We start from the raw sequence: 16,475 nt of genomic DNA, 5'->3' as shown, positions 1-16,475 counted from the left end.
CAATGAAGCATGAGAAGGAAGTGCGTGTGGTCCATGTGCTCAGTCGTGTTTGACTCTGTGACCCCAGCCCACCAGGCTCCACTATCCATGGGATTTTCCAGTCAAGAATACTAGAATGGGTTGCCATTTCCTCCTCCAGGGGATCTTCCTGACCCAGGGATTGAACCCAGGTCTCCTGAATCTCCTGCATTGATAGATGGACTCTTTACCACTGAGGTACCAGGGAAGCCCAAAACCTGAGAAAGGCCTCTCTAAGAGCTGACACTTAAGCTGAGACCTGAGGCTTGCAAACCAACCAGCTATATAATGCATTTGTAATGCATTATATATATCCATAGGTTGAACATTTATGCCAATGGTTCTCAACCAGGATGGTTCTGCTTCTTCTAGGTCATTTGGCAATGGCTAGAGACATCTCTGATTATCCGAACCGGAGAGGGCAAGGCATTGCTACTGGCATCCAGGAGGGTAAAGTTCAGGGAAGTTTCTAAGCACCTGAAATCCACAGGACAGCACCTCCCTCCATGGCCAACAACAAAGAATTATCCAGTCCCACAGGTCAATGGTGCTGACACTGAAAAACACTAAAGCTGAATGAATGCAGATGATATGATTGCAAAGCTATGAGTAAGGAAGGAGTTTGGCACATTTGCCTTTCACGTCCTTAGCCATGTGATTTTATGGTAGCAAATACTGGAAACGTATATTTTCAATAGCAATAGAGAATTCAATTAAGTGTACAGTAGAATCTTAGTCACTAAAATATATATATTTGGAAGGCTATTTATCATTGGAAAAGGTGTGTTACAAAGAAAGATAAAGTGATCCTACGCTCATTCAAAAATTATGTATGTGCTAAGCAGAGGATTGATGAGGGTGTTAAAAAGATAATTCAAAGGGGTTTTGGTGGTTATTTCTGGATAATATAATTATTTTTGCTTTCTTTGTACTTTTCAATATTTTAAATTTTCAAGAGAATGTAGATTATTTCATAAAACCATGAAAGTACAAAAATCTCGTTTTCTTTCTGTAAAGGTGCATTATACATTCAACTTACATGGTAGCTGTATGTGAGCCTGATAAGGCTAATCAAAAGCTGTGTTAATTTTCCGTGATTCGCAGAAGAATGACTAATTATTTAAGGATGATTTTAGCAGTATAATTGATGAAATTTGAGATTTCTAAAGCTGAAAAACAGAAGAATTGAGAGCACAATTGCTTTTGTCTTTTCTTCTAACTGAAGGGCAGGCTTTTATAAAAGAAAGGTAGATATGGACAATGGCTACTCTCTATTAAAATAAATTGCTCTTGTTAGTTAACTGAGTACACTGGATTTCATGTTTGCAATACATTTCAACAAAGCATATGAATGAAGTCTCTCATGACTCTATTTTAACAAAATGGATTTGTGGTTTCTTGAACAGTTATATCAAGAGGCCACTGATTTATAAATCATGCCTGTTTAGGTGTAGCATCTGGTTGTTGAAATGTTCCTCTTGGTCTTATACTAGTTAATAATAAAAGAAATGCTATATAAACCAAGAAGGTGTTCTTATCAGACAAGCCAAAGTTCATGTTCTAGAAAGTCCTAGCAAGGTGGAATCATGGTTGGGGGGAGCATATAATTATAAAATGCCATTCTCAAGTTCCCTAAACTGCACCCCTCCTTAAGGCCAATTAGATAAATATGGAATGTTAGACACTTGGCATAAAGGGGGGTGGAGAGGGGACCGGGGTGCACACAACATCTACATTTGCTAGTAAACTGACTATGAGAGAAGAGGGATGTGATTAGTACAATTCAGGCTCTGACGGACAGTCATGATCTACGGTCCTAAAGTAGAAAATTGTACTTGCTTCCCCATTATTAAGCTTCACTAAAAGCCTAAATTAAAAAAAAAAAAAAAGAAAGAAACATATCATTTTCTTAGGCATCAAGGCACATACTAGATTTTCCAGAGGAGAAAGTGACAAGTTCCCCTGACACTGGAACTAAGCCTTGATGTTTACAACTCAACAGAGACAACCTACTCAGAATAAGACACCAATGATGGGACAAAGCCACCCGAGACCTGTGATGCAGCAGGATGGCCACAAGGAGACTCTACAACCACAAAACGACTGAACATCCCCTCTTCCAACCAACAAGTGTGTCACTGCTTCTTCATTAAAGACAGCTACTCTCATCTTTTTGTTTAAATTGGGGTTTAGTTGTTTTACAACGTTGTGTTGGTTTTTGCTGTACAATGAAGTGAATCAGCTGTATGTATACATATATCCCCTCCCTCCAGAACCTCCCTCCCACTCCCCTATCTCACTCCTCTAGGTCATCACAGAGCACTGAGCTGAGTTTCCTGGGCCATACAGGAGGTTCCCACTAGCTGTCTATTTTACCCATCCACCCCCGTCATCTTAATCTTCCTAACACCTAGGTGAGTTATGATGACGCCCAATTCCTGAATTGCCCTGCTTCCTTAAACCCTTGTAATTACCCAGCACAAGGCCAGATCCTATAAAAGGTCCCTCTCAACTGCCTCTTACCAAGGCACCCACAGTTCCTGAGCTGCACGATCTCCCTTGCTGTAGCAAGTAAGACCTAGTTTGTTTGACTCTCATCTTGTTTCTTGTGGTTCTTGGCTGGTGAGTTTCAGTACAGGGCAATCCTGATATTAATAATCTGCCTTGACCTCAGTCTGTGGATCCCTTTCATGGCTTTGGATCACCATAACCATGCTGCGCAAGCAGCAAAAGGGGGTGTTAGTTCACAAGAAACAAGAGTCCCAGTTTGAGATTACTGTCAATGAGTGACTGTGGCCATCAGTCATCTAATTGTGTGATGGCATAAAAGCCACCTCACCCACACTCCTCTGCCTCTCTGAGTATATACACCAGGTGGCTATGGGTGTTACAGTGAGCAGTGGCACAGTGCAGCCTGTTTTCTTTCTTAGGGTCCCCCTTAGTCCACAGAAAGAAACAGAATACTCCCCATAACCTGTTACCATTTCAGATAGCTTTCTTTCTTATAGTGTCCATTAGTTCACAAAAGAAACAAAACATTCACCATAATCCAATAACTACCATCTCAGATAGGTTTCTTCGAGTTTCCATTAGTTTGTGAAAAGAAACAAAATTTCACCATAACCTAATAAGTATCATTTCAGATAGAGACATATTTCCCAATTTTAGAAACAATCATGTGACTTTTTTTTTCATTAGTGACTTTTAAAAAACTAGTTCTTATCTTTTTAAAAAGAGTTCTGATTTATAGACATCCAAAACTAAAATTTCACCCTTAAAGCTCAAGTCCAGTTACAATCAGGACACTAAATAAAAAACTGTAATGACAGCAACACATTTTTGAGCACTTACTATGTGCCTGGATTCGTGCTATTTTATATACATGTATTATTTCATTACATTTATGCAACAAGCCTTTAAGAACCAATATTCCCATTTTACAGGTGAGAAAACAGAGGTTCAAAAAGGCTAACTGGTGTACCTCAGTCACAGAGCTACGGGTGCCAGGGCCTAGTTTTGAATCCAAATGTCTGTAATTCCAAACTCTAAGATCACCAGGTAGATTGTTTTTCTTGGGCATGAGTATGCAACAATACTGACCTCGAAGACAATATAAGATTGGATTATAATGAAAGCAGTTAAAAAATACAAACTATAGAGCACTATTTAAAGTGTCTGATAATATTAGAATTTAATATTGCCATACCAAGTTTATTTTTACTATCCCATTTACAGCCAAAGCTACCAAGAAAAAGTCACCTTGCACAAGCTACTCTCTGTATCAAGGAAAATTCACATTTTAAAAACTAGTTGGTATATAAATTATCTGAAGTTAGCCTTGGATTTTTATAAGCTTCTCCTTTCTGAATTATCTTCTTTAAAAAAGGAAAACAACGCCTGTGTGAAGAGAATTTCAATGGGAAAACATTATCCCTCCTTCCCAATAAATAAAATAAAAATAAAAGGACCTTTAAAAGACACTTTCACTAACAGTTCTTTTCTGAACAAAACAAATAAGAGCAAAGGGCACCTTGACTACTACTTAGGAAATAAAATCAGAACACAGGGAAATCTGTAATTCTAATCACATTTACACCTTCTCTCCTTTTTTACATTTCTCATCCAAACATCCTTAGGAGCTCAATAGGCTTAAAAGAATTGGAGCAGGGTAGAGAACAAAGGTGAGTGGAATCTGAGAAACAGCTTAAATGGCTGTTCTCACCCTTTTAGTAATTTCAAATTGGGTAACATAGTTTTCAGAAGATTTAAAAGTCACAAATATAGGATGACACTGTAAGAAGTTATTCTACCAGCTTATATTTTTTAAATGGCATTTTGGCCAGGCATCTCAGGAATTAACCACTTGTAGACAAGAAATGCAAGAAAGCACTAAAAAAAAAAAAAAAAAATTAACTTTCAAGAAAAACAAATATCAAATTTAAATGAACTAGCTTTAGTCAATGAAAGTCTACGTGCTAAATACATGTACTTGCTAACAAAAATATTAGTATTTCTATTCTTATGTGAGAATGACTATGTAGATATTAACTATGTTTTCTCTTGAGATTGAGGATAATTTTAGAAAATAAGGTTCAACTACTATACTCAATCAAATTAAATGTTATAGATCATATATAAATACAAAAATAAAGAAAAGCATTTATGAGCCATGTGGTATGTGCGATTCACTCAAATGGGGAAATGAAAAAAAATTTAGTGGAAAGATAAGAGACATCGATGTTTAAAGAAACAGTTTAATGTAATTATTCAAATAAAAAGTAATCAATAGTAGAGAAACAAAAAATTCAGAATTATATCAAGTTCAGATGTGAGTGCTTGTTATTGGGTGATTCTGATTCAGAATAATACTTTCATGTGACTTTTTCTTACTGCAAATGTCAAAGGAATTCAGCACTTCTTTTCAGCAGCACTATTGATGTCCCTGAGTTCAGCCCTGCATGGCCCCCTCAGAAGGTGCTTCTATGACCCCTCCATCGCCTTAAGTCACAGATAAAGAAAGTACTAGCAATGGGGAAACAAACCAGAATGTCTTAGAAAAGAAGATGCCTGCCATCCTGGCTCTTTTTTGTGCCATGTGTATCAAACACAAATAAGTACGATTTCCTTCTCTGTAGGGCCCAGCTTCAGTTTCAGTAAAACGTTATGCCAGTGATGATACTCTGCAAAGTTCTTCTTCTAAAGAGATGAAACACACACAGGGTTCTATAACTGCAATACCTTCTAGTCACTCTATTACATTTAGCAAGTACCGGAAACACTGAGATATGAGAGGGGTGGAGAAATCAAGTCCTTAACTGTCCACATTTGTGAACGTATCAGCCAAAATTATGGGATGGGGGTGGAATCTAATTATTCAGCTGAGGATTTCACAGCTCAATGCCACGCCCCCACCCCTGCCGCCCTAACACACACAGTCACTTGAGCTGCTTTAGCTACTGGCAAGTGAGGTTTTTTGTTTTTGTTTTTTTAATGAAACAAATGCACTGACATGAAACGACCGGTTTACAAAGGGGGTGGTATCCTTTGAGGACAGAACTGCCCTAAGCTGAGAGCATCTATGCTGTTTCAACTAGTAAAAGTGCCTAGTACTGAACAGGTATCCAAATACATATTTGTGTGTTTGCTTAAAAAACTAGTCATGTAAACTAAAATGGATTCACTGTGCCCAAATGCTCAGATTCTCCTTGTGGGATGACTCTAGAACGGAGTTGATAACCAGCAAAGAAATCAAGCGAAAGAGCTACGGCTCCCCAGAGCTAGCAGCAAGTCTCCTCACCCTACACAGGCAGAGGAGAACAGATTTAGATCCAAGCATCCTCCACAAGTTCACTGTCCAGCCAATAAGGTCACAGCATTTGGCAATTAGCCTCGTAATTAGGTGCACTGCTCCAGTAAGATCTTAACTCCAGACACCTGCTGTTGCGTTTAATAACTAAGATCTGTTCTTCCAGACCGAATGTTACTGGAAATCCGCCCGCAGAAGCACGGAGCGGGCGCCGAATAGCTGGTAAAGGTGCAGGCGCACGCAAGAAGCAGAATCCACACTGGCCACACTCACTATATTCCTTCCCCTTCAATCTCTGTCTGGTAGATCTCAGCCGTGTTAAGTGGCTCCCCGGTGCACTCTGTTTGATCGCCTGTTGCCAGCACATCGTTCAGGCGTTGCAACGACACAATGGTTCCGAGAGGCACACTGAGTTGGTACCTGCAAGGAGGGACTTGATGCCCAGGCGTAAAGAGCGGGGCTCAGAGTTACACCAGGGTGAGTGCACAGGGTCCGAGTCCTCATAACAAAGGATACCGGCCGCCCTGGTCAGTACCCCATTCTCCAGCAAAGGAGGATAATGCAGGTTTGTGTTTTTAGTATCAAACTTGGAGCGACCAACCCAACTCCATCTACCGTGGGAGAAAGCAGCAAACCAAGGCCCCCCGGCGGGGCACTGGGGAAGTTCCCACTCGTAAAAGAATCGCGGTCAGGCAGCGCTGTCCCCCGCTGTCAGCTCTGCTGGCCTCTTGCATCGCATCAGTGAGACTAAGGGAGCCGGGCGGGAAGCGAACGCCCGGAGCTCGGCTCAGCAGCAGGCGGAGTCATGGAGCTCCCGGAGCTGCGCTGCACTCGGGATGGTCACACCGCCCTTCTCCGGGAGGCACCATGTGCGGTCGGAGGACCTGAAAGGTCAACTTCTCCCACGAAAGGCCATTCCGAGAGCTTGAGCAGTGCAGGGTCCGCGCTCCGGACGCCCCAGCCCGTGCCCAGGCTCCCAGCCCTCTCCCACGGTCCGCGCCTTACCTGCCCGCGGTGAATCCGGCAGCCCCTTGACAGGTCCCACCAGGCGCCCCTGGAAAAGTTTCCGAACTTCTTCGCAGCTCTGCACGCCCTCGCTTCGGATAGACCCCACGAGAGCCAGCAGGAGGAGACATTGAGAGCCCACGCGCCAGGTCTGCGCGCTCATCTTCGGTGTCCCAGTCACTCCTTCCCTCGCCGCGGACCCCACTCTCCCCGCGTGCCCAGCGCTGCAGACGCTGGAAAAGGCTCGGCGGTGCGATCCGGCGGCGGGCGGGAGTCCGGCCGCTCTGGGACCCCGGCTTCACCTTCTCCTCTAAGGTGCCCCGAGACGGACCGCGGTGTTCTCGGGCAGAGCGCCGCCGGGTCTCCCTCTCCGGCGGGAGCGAGATGGCGCGGCGCGAGCGAGGACAACGGCTGGAGCCGCACGGAGCCCGCGAGCATTCGGCTCTGGCCACCGCCGCGGTCGCCGCGGGCTGCACTGCCAGCTGCCAACCTGAGACTCGCCCGTGGGTCGCTCTCCGAGGACAGGCCCCGCCCCCTCTCCGTGGGCAGGCCCTGCCCCGTGGTTAAGCCACGCCCCCGCGCGACGCCAGCGGCCGCACCCCCCCGGCGGCTGAGCCGCTGTCCACGCGGCCCTAGCTGGAGAAACACCCGAGCGGCGTTGCCTGGAGGAAGGAAACAAAACGAAACCCGACCTCCCTCTCCCCATCCATTCCTGGGACCAACAGTCTGATGAAAAGAAGAGCTCAGAGAAGACAAGATATGAGAAATACCAACTAGAACTAAGATGAAATACTTCCCTGTAAATCAAGGTCTTCAATGCATAGGAATTTATATTTGAATTGCATGAAATGGTATCTGGGCACAATACAAAATACAAAAAAAAAAAAATTATACTTAAAGATCTCAATTGTGAGGCTCGATAGCACTTAGTTTTAAAAGAGTGTACAGGAGAAGCTACTTTTAAAAAATTGTTTTATGTTGCCACTTCGGAATATTTTTCGTTAGTATTACGATTTTCTGAAAGAATTTAGAAGTCATAAAAAGTACATGTAAACAGTATAACGTCCTTGCTTTGGCAGTAAAATCCAGTTTCTTCTCTTATTACCCGTTAGCATCATATTTTGCTTCTGTACTTTTTATCTATAAGGGCCCTTCTGAGCTTTACCACTTCTCTAATTTTAAAAACATTTCTCAAAGATTTACTCAGGCAAAAGTGCTCAGGAGAGTTTCTCACAAGGAAGAGATGAACATGAAGACTTTAAAGGATTTTAAAATGACAAAGGAATTCTGTCAATTGACAAAAGGAATGCATTAGAAACCAAAAGCCAAAGGCCAGGTGTATTTCTGAAATGTGATTGACTCAACACTAAGCCTGTGACTAACAAGTGTTTCATCTTCTATAGGTACCTGAAGAAAGTCCTCCTCCAGTAAAACAAAACTACTTAAAAGCATCAGGCCAGGGGAACTATAAATGCTCTAACCACTTAAAGGGAATTTATTCTCATATTTGAACCTTTGCCAAGAAATAGAGATGAATAATTTTGTCTTAGTTAAGTGTCATGAGGCTTTTAATGACCAGTGATACCAAAGGCAGAGCTTTCAGCAGTAGATCGCTTGCTCTAAAACCATCCCAGGGCAATGGCTGAGATACTTCTTCAGGGAAATAGTGCTTACTTGGCTTTTGACATCAATTCCATGAACACTAGATATTTTTTAAGATGCTTTCTCAATAAATGAGAATTGAAAAAATAGCTTAATTCAAGGACTTCAAGCAAAGCTTTATATATGTATCCTGATGGGGGGAAGGGTGTATACTACCCCCATGAATCTTTTTCCCTAGCCACCAAGTGTGGAAAAACTACTTGGAAGTCAGCTCTATCTACAAGAAAAAAAAAAGAATGACCATGAGAATGTGTACTGTGCTTAGATGCCAAACAATATTCTAAGTGCTTTTTAAGGGTACTAAGTCATTCATTCAGTCTTCATAACAACCCTGTAAAGTAGTTACCACTACCGTCACTCTTTTACCATGAGGTAACAGGCTCAGAGAGGTAAAGTGATTTGCCCAAGGCCAACATCGCTATTAAATGGTAGAACCAGAAATCAAACCCAGGCCTTGAAATCCAGAATGTTTGCTATTAACCATGGGTTCTCCTCAACCACTCCATGCCATACCAAAGAACCTATTGGGTTACATTCAGTACAATATGTTACTTATATGTTAAGTCCTTATATGTTAATATTAAGGCTAATAAGTCCCTAGACTTTCTCTTTTTTAATATTTATTTGATTTTGGCTGTGCTGGGTCTTTGTTGCTGTGCCCTGGCTTTCTCTAGTTGCCCCAAGCAGGGGCTACTCTCTGGTTGCTGTCGTGGGCTTCTCAATGAAGTGGCTTCTCGTTGCACAAGCTCAAGGGCGCAAGGGCTTCAGTAGTTGTGACACGTGGGCCCAGTTGCCCCACGGTATGTGGGATCTTCCCAGACCAGGGATCAAACCCACACCCTCTGCACTGGCAGGCAGACTCTCAACCGCTGGACCACACCAAAGTCCAAAATCCCTAGGTTTTTCCAGAACTTCTTTTTCTTATTAACCAAGCTTTCTCCTTGATTGATTTAATCATCACAGAGTAGCACTACAAGGACCTCAGAGTTTACTTGGTCCAATTCATTCACTTGGAATCTCTAAAACAATCTGTTTTACAAAGGGAAAATCACAAACATTGAGAATTATTGGTGGTTCAGTAAAAACTAATAAACTTAGAAATATTGATTGAACATATACTGTATTTTTAAGAAACTATAAAGGGTTGGACACAACTGAGCGACTGATCTGATCTGATCTGATCTGATACACTAGGCATAATAGGAATTACAGAGGCATGTAAGCAAGCTCTCTTCTCCATGTTTTTGCAATTTATTTCAGCAGAATAATTAGATGGAAAGTTATATATAGAAATGGAATAGGGTCTAGTGAGAAAATAAATACGTTTAGTCCATGTAAAATGCCCCCACTTACAAAAAATAATTATTTTATTTCTACCTCTTTATTCTCTACTGCTACCAACCATGGATGAACTTGAAGACAAACTTGCTTCTTCCAACCAGAATACAATACCAAAGTGCCGTTTACATGAACACCCTAGAGCAAAACCTCTACACACTGTACTATAATCTTTTGATCAATTTACCTATAAAGATTACAGATGAAGCAAGGAAGAATTTCTGTAATTTGATAGTGATAATGCCTCATTTTTCAAAGGTTATTCAATATAAACATTTATTGAATACCTTTTATGTAATAGGCACTGTGTTTTGCTTTTGAAATACTCTTAGAAGAATCTCTAAATGGTCATTATTTAAAATACGCTTTAGTATTCTTCTAAATGTAAAGCTTCTACGTAACCATTTACAGTGTGTCAACTCAACACCTCATAAAGAGAAATAAAGAAACTCCAACATGATTTAGGAGATCCGATGATATCACATTGCCCTCCAATATGACTGTCAATTTAGGCTAAGACTGGCCACTAAAGCTCACCCTGAGAAACAGGTTGAAGTTAACTCCTGTGCCTAATCAAAATTAATAGTTAATATTTTTAAAGGGGTTACAGGTATTATTTTCTCATTTAACATTTCATCCACCTCATGAGACAGTTACTATTATACAACTCATGAGGAAACAGAAGTATGAAGAGATTAAATGGAAGCTAGGCATGCCAGCTTTTGCACTCCCTCAGCTACTGCCTCTCCTGCTCTGCACACCAGACACCTGTTTTGTGGCCCCTTGACTCAATCTATATCATATATGGGTAGAACCCCTGGTACTCCCTGCTTTTCCTTTGGTGTAGTCAGCAGACCTCATCTCCGTAGTGGTCCAGAGACCTGCAGTGGCTCCAACGCTGGCTCAACAGTACCTTCCTCCATAGCCACCTGAGGTCCTACTTGCTCCTGGCTTCTCCCTCCGGAACTTTTAATCATGAGAACTATATTGTAAGGGCTAAAATTCCATGTGCTACCTTGACATCTGGGAGCCTCCTGGGGTCCCAAAGGTCTACAGATGTGTTCTGCACTTGCCAGATATGACCCCCACCCTACCCAGCAGGAAAAGATCCCTCCCAGACCAGCTTCCCTATCAGCCAGACCAGCTCCATCCCACCTTATCTCCAACCCAACTGGTTTCTCTTCCCTACAGTCCAGTGAAATTATCAAACAAGTCAATCACATCCTCCATGAGAACCAGGGGTCACCTAACCCTCTCATCATTACAAAGCCTGCCTGTCACAGCCCTACTGGTTCACTCTGCTTCTGAGTGGACCCCTGTGTGGCCCTGCATGGCATGCGGTGTCTTCTTTCCCTGGACTGAGTGTGTGTGACTCATATAAACTGCTGTCTCATCTGCCCATCATGTGTTTGGCCATCTCATATTAATTAAGGAGGGGGACACTTCCTTCATCAATGAGGTAAGTAGAAGGCAATACAAGTGCTTCCAGCTAGCTGTTTCCCCCCAAAATCCTGACTTTTGCCTTGTCCTACCTTCTCACTCTTCTGAACACTGTCCTATTAAAGGGAGCCAAATTGGAGGTCAGCCCCAGTTGACCCTAGAAATAAATTTCTGCCACCAAGTAATCAGAAGGAAATTGAGGGATCCTCTCCTGTTGTCTCCTTAGGTCACAAGAGCAACGGTTGAGAAAAAGCTGCCTACAGGTGAGAACTGGTGGCAAATTACAACATTCCATAAAATCCTCAAAACCAGACCCTAAGTTGAAATGTACATGGGAGTCAGTGGGAAACTGACTTTGTGATCAGCAAACATATTTTCAAGCGAACACTTCCTAAAATGATCTACTGCTAATGTACATTTCCAATTTGAAAAACTTCCTCTTCTAATCACCAGTACATGTTTATCAATGATTTTGAAATATTTTAGATGCACATGTCACTATCTCACAGTATATATGCTTCAAGGCAATGACACTGTAACTATTTCTCAAAAAGCATTAGATAAACCAACTGTTCCTGTATGGAAGTTTCAAAAGTATTTCATACTGTATTTAATTTTACATGGTTTTGTGCTTACAGTTTCTAGTGAAAAACAGTTTATTTTCTTTCAGAGAATTTACTGAGAAAGAAAAATATTAGCTGTTCTAAATGAGAATGAAAGCCTTAGAAAAGACACAAAAGGAAGGAACCCAGGAACACTCAATGAGCTTATAAAACTAAATTTCTTCAAATAATTTTCTTCTAGTCTATATCTAGAAAGAAAGAAAGTGAAGTCGCTCAGTCGTGTCCAGCTCTTTGTGAGCCCATGGACTATACAGTCCATGGGATTCTCCAGGTCAGAATACTGGAATGGGTAGCCATTCCCTTCTCCAGGGGATCTTCCCAACACAGAGAGCAAACCCAGGTCTCCTGCATTGCAGGCAGATTCTTTACCAGCTGAGCCACTAGGGAAGCCCTAGTCTATATCTAAGAATGTAAAAACTGTTTTCCAAGTTATGATACACATTACATGTGTAAACTATAGTACATTATAGGGCCTTCCCTTGTGGCTCAGCTGGTAAAGAATCCACCTACAATGTGAGAGACATGGATTCGATTCCTGGGTTGGGAAGATCCTCTGGATAAGGCAAAGGCTAACCACTTCAGTATTCTGGCCTGGAGAATTCCATGGACTGTATAGTCCTTGGAGTCGCAAAGAGTCGGGAGAGACTTTCACTTCTACTTCTGTAGTACATTATGGTAAAAAGGAATACAGTACAAATTTCCCTCTTTTGCAGATGTAGATATTTGCACCAACTAATATATATGATCCCAACTATTTTTGATTAACAAATGAGTAAAATCCACATTTAAAATTCAATTTCATCATTAATTAATGCCAATATTTTAAAGAAAGACAACTGCATTAAATAAATTCACTTATCTAGAACGTGTTAATATACTATCCCATATAAAACAAAAAAACATTTTTCAGAAATTAAACTAGGCTAAAAAAATGTATACCTGTTTGCTGCTGGTTGTTTAATGTGAAAACTAAAGGGCTGCAAAACTGTATCTGCTGGACTATAAGCTTTGTGAGGTCTAGAGAACTGCCATGCCCACCTTTACCCTCTGATTAGTGGCTGACTATGTTTTGTGCACATCCATAACTTTACTGAATGAATTTGGCCCCTATGAGTCTGATGTTCTCAAGTGCCCTGTAGCAAATTTCTGTGATTATTTTTAAGCAGCAGTCAGCCTTAATTTCAATTCAACTGCTTCATTTTGTATTACCTTCAAAGAGGAAAATATCACTATCTGATAGAATAGTATCAATAAACACTTTTAAAACCAGGTTATAACTTCCAGACTAAAATTATGTGTGGATATTGCATCATCTGGTATTTGACTTTCAATAAATCTCTGATGTCTGTTTCACTTCTTTTCATTTCCTTTTCTGTGATAAAAATGTGAGGTCAGTGTCTTAAACGTTTAATGTTACTATCAAAGTAATTATTTAGTTCAGAGTTAAAGAACTGGTTTTCTAATTGTTTTCCTGCAGCTTCAGATATTATAATATCTTAAATATTAATCTCTTCAGATAAGATGAATTTTAATACTACACATTAAGTATTTTCCAGAATGATTATTCATTATCTGTGTCATTTTGGACAAGTTGTTAAACCACTCTGATACTCTTTTCTTATTGTTGTTGTTGTTTAGTCACTAAGTCATGTCCAACTCTTTTGTGACCCCATGGACAATATAGCCTGCCAGTCTCCTCTGTCCATGGGATTTCCCAGGCAAGAATACTGGAGTGGATTGCCATTTCCTTCTTCAGGGTATCTTCCCAACCCAGGTATCAAACAGGAGTCTCCTGCATTGGCAGGTGGATTCTTTACCACCAAGCCACCTGGGAAGGCCTCTATCCTTATTACCTATGTAAAACAAGGAGTAAATACAATACCTGTGTTATAATGTTATTGATATGGTTAACTGAAATAACATATGTGAAGTATGTTTTTCAATTCTTAGTTCATATAAGTACTTAATAAACAGACATTATGTTTCTTCTCCATTGGAAAAACACCTGTCATGAGTTCCTGATCTGTTAGTTACATCTTGGATGTAATTAGAACAATAAACTCATCCTCTGAACTCAGTAACTATTCAAACTAAAATCTTTTGCTCGTTTCATATTCATAGTACAGTTTCTTCATATTATTTAGCATTTATGTACCTCTCAAATTATCTTGTGGTAGGGGGTGGGGCGGGTAATGGCAAAAAGGAGCTTGATTTCAACTCAGTGTAGGGACACAAGAGTCTAAGTCACTCAAGGTCATGACCTAAAAGTCATTTTTAAAAGGAAACAGTACACCTCTCAGAACATAATGAGCATTTACAGCAAGAACTGGCAACTAATTATCATCAGCTTTTTAAGATGCAAAGTGTAGACACTACTAATGATAAAGCCTCATAATTGATAATTATCTTTGATTAACGAGGAGGCAAGCTCTTCCAGAGGCTTTCACTGCCGTGTACCATTGTCATAATTGATCTTTAATTGTTCCAGCTAAAAATTCCTTTTATCATATGTTTAATCTTTGCTATTTATAAATAAGGTCCATGAACAGGCCTTATTAACTACCCCTAAATGTGACATCACTTTACAAATTCTTTGCAATTTAATTAGCATTCAGTCTAATTCCTTATATTTGCATATGAAAAGATACAAGCAGTTCATGCTCTCAGGCAGAAAGGAGAAATCCCTTGCTCTGACCACTTTTGAATTCTCTTCTTGATCCAGATTTTGTGAGAAGAGAGAACAGCCCTCCCTCTGGTTGTGCCTGGTGAGATTTTACATAGTTGCCAACTTTCTGCTCCTGGAGGAGAACTGTATTCTGGTCTTTCCTATCTTGGGGGAGGGAAACTCCATCAGATCTACTAAATTTCCTATAATATATTTCATCCCAATTTTCCCTCACTCTTCTTTTTCTGTCCATATTCTCAAATGATCTTGGAACAGTTTTCTTGATGCTCATAAATCACATTTGTCCAATTTTTTTGCCTGCTCTGCCAAACCTGAGGTTGCTATGCCCTCTCTGAAAGTCTCTAACTCTCCAGCTTTCTTGGCAGTACCATCCTAGTGCTCCTAGCTCTCCATTTCCTTTTCTATTCTTTTTGCCCCTTTCTCCCCCTTTCCTGTCTCCTAATGGTTAGTATGTCCCAGGGCTTAGACGTTAAGACTTGCTCTTCCTTTACTACATATTTCTAGGAGGATGTGCTGGGTTGATTAATGTTCCCCTCAAAAAATTCACGTCCACCTACAACCTCAGAATGTGAAATTATTTGGAAACAGGGCCTTTGCAGATGTAATTAATTACGGATGTTGAGATGAAATTATCCTAGATTTATTTAGCGTGAGTCCTAAATCCAGTGACTAAGTGTCCTTTTAAGAAGAGGAAAGGACACAGGGAGGGAGAGGGAAAAGCGATGTGAAGAAGGAGGCTGAGACTGAGTGAGGCAGCTACACTCCAAGGAATGCCAAGGATTGCTACAACCACCTGAAGCTGGAAGAGGGGCATGAAGGATTTCTTCCTCAGAGCCTCCCGGAGAAACCAAACCTGCTGACATGCTGATTTCAGACTTCTGGCCTTTTGAACTGTGTGAGGAAAAACATTCTATTGTGTTAAGCCACAGAGTTTGTGGCTACTGTGAGTAACTAGTTATGGCAGTCCTAGGCAATGAATACCACGAATACCCAGAACCAGGCTTCAGCAATATGTGAACCATGAATTTCCTGATATTCAAGCTGGTTTTAGAAAAGGCTTTAGAAGAGGAACCAGAGATCAAATTGCCAACATCTGCTGGATCATGGAAAAAGCAAGAGAGTTCCAGAAAAACATCTATTTCTGCTTGATTGACTATGCCAAAGCCTTTGACTGTGTGGATCACAATAAACTGTGGAAAATTCTGAAAGAGATGGGAATACCAGACCACCTGATCTGCCTCTTGAGAAATGTGTATGCAGGTCAGGAAGCAACAGTTAGAACTGGACATGGAACAACAGACTGGTTCCAAATAGGAAAAGGAGTACGTCAAGGCTGTATATTGTCACCCTGTTTATTTAACTTATATGCAGAGTACATCATGAGAAACGCTGGACTGGAAGAAGGACAAGCTGGAATCAAGATTGCCGGGAGAAATATCAATCACCTCAGATATGCAGATGACACCACCAGTATGGCAGAAAGTGAAGAGGAACTCAAAAGCCTCTTGATGAAAGTGAAAGAGGAGAGTGAAAAAGTTGGCTTAAAGCTCAACATTCAGAAAACTAAGATCATGGCATCCGGTCCCATCACTTCATGGGAAATAGATGGGGAAACAGTGGAAACAGTGTCAGACTTTATTTTTCTGGGCTCCGAAATCACTACAGATGGTGACTGCAGCCATGAAATTAAAAGACGCTTACTCCTTGGAAGGAAAGTTATGACCAACCTAGATAGCATATTAAAAAGCAGAGACATTACTTTGCCAACAAAGGTCCAGCTAGTCAAGGCTATGGTTTTTCCTGTGGTGATGTATGGATGTGAGAGTTGGACTGTGAAGAAGGCTGAGCACCGAAGAATTGATGCTTTTGAACTGTGGTGTTGGAGAAGACGCTTGAG

General features: G+C 41.1%; 1 protein-coding gene across 6 annotated transcripts in view; it reads right to left on the bottom strand.

Moving 5' to 3' along the window:
• GPC5 (glypican 5) overlaps positions 1–7,338 on the bottom strand; it is a 1,584,132-nt gene extending 1,576,794 nt beyond the window's left edge. For 4 of the 6 annotated variants that reach the window (XM_024999871.2, XM_059892045.1, XM_024999872.2 and 1 more), the window contains exon 1: positions 6,830–7,330. In XM_024999871.2, coding sequence (XP_024855639.1) covers positions 6,830–6,992 — 163 coding nt within the window. In that variant the 5' untranslated portion in view covers positions 6,993–7,330. 6 annotated transcript variants of the gene reach the window in all.
• Between the last annotated feature and the right edge of the window lie 9,137 nt (positions 7,339–16,475).

The sequence above is a fragment of the Bos taurus genome, chromosome 12, assembly GCF_002263795.3.
Source record: "Bos taurus isolate L1 Dominette 01449 registration number 42190680 breed Hereford chromosome 12, ARS-UCD2.0, whole genome shotgun sequence".
NCBI classification, from domain to species: domain Eukaryota; kingdom Metazoa; phylum Chordata; class Mammalia; order Artiodactyla; family Bovidae; genus Bos; species Bos taurus.
The sequence above is the reverse complement of the archived record's forward strand: the minus strand, read 5'-3'. Positions and strand labels throughout refer to the sequence as shown.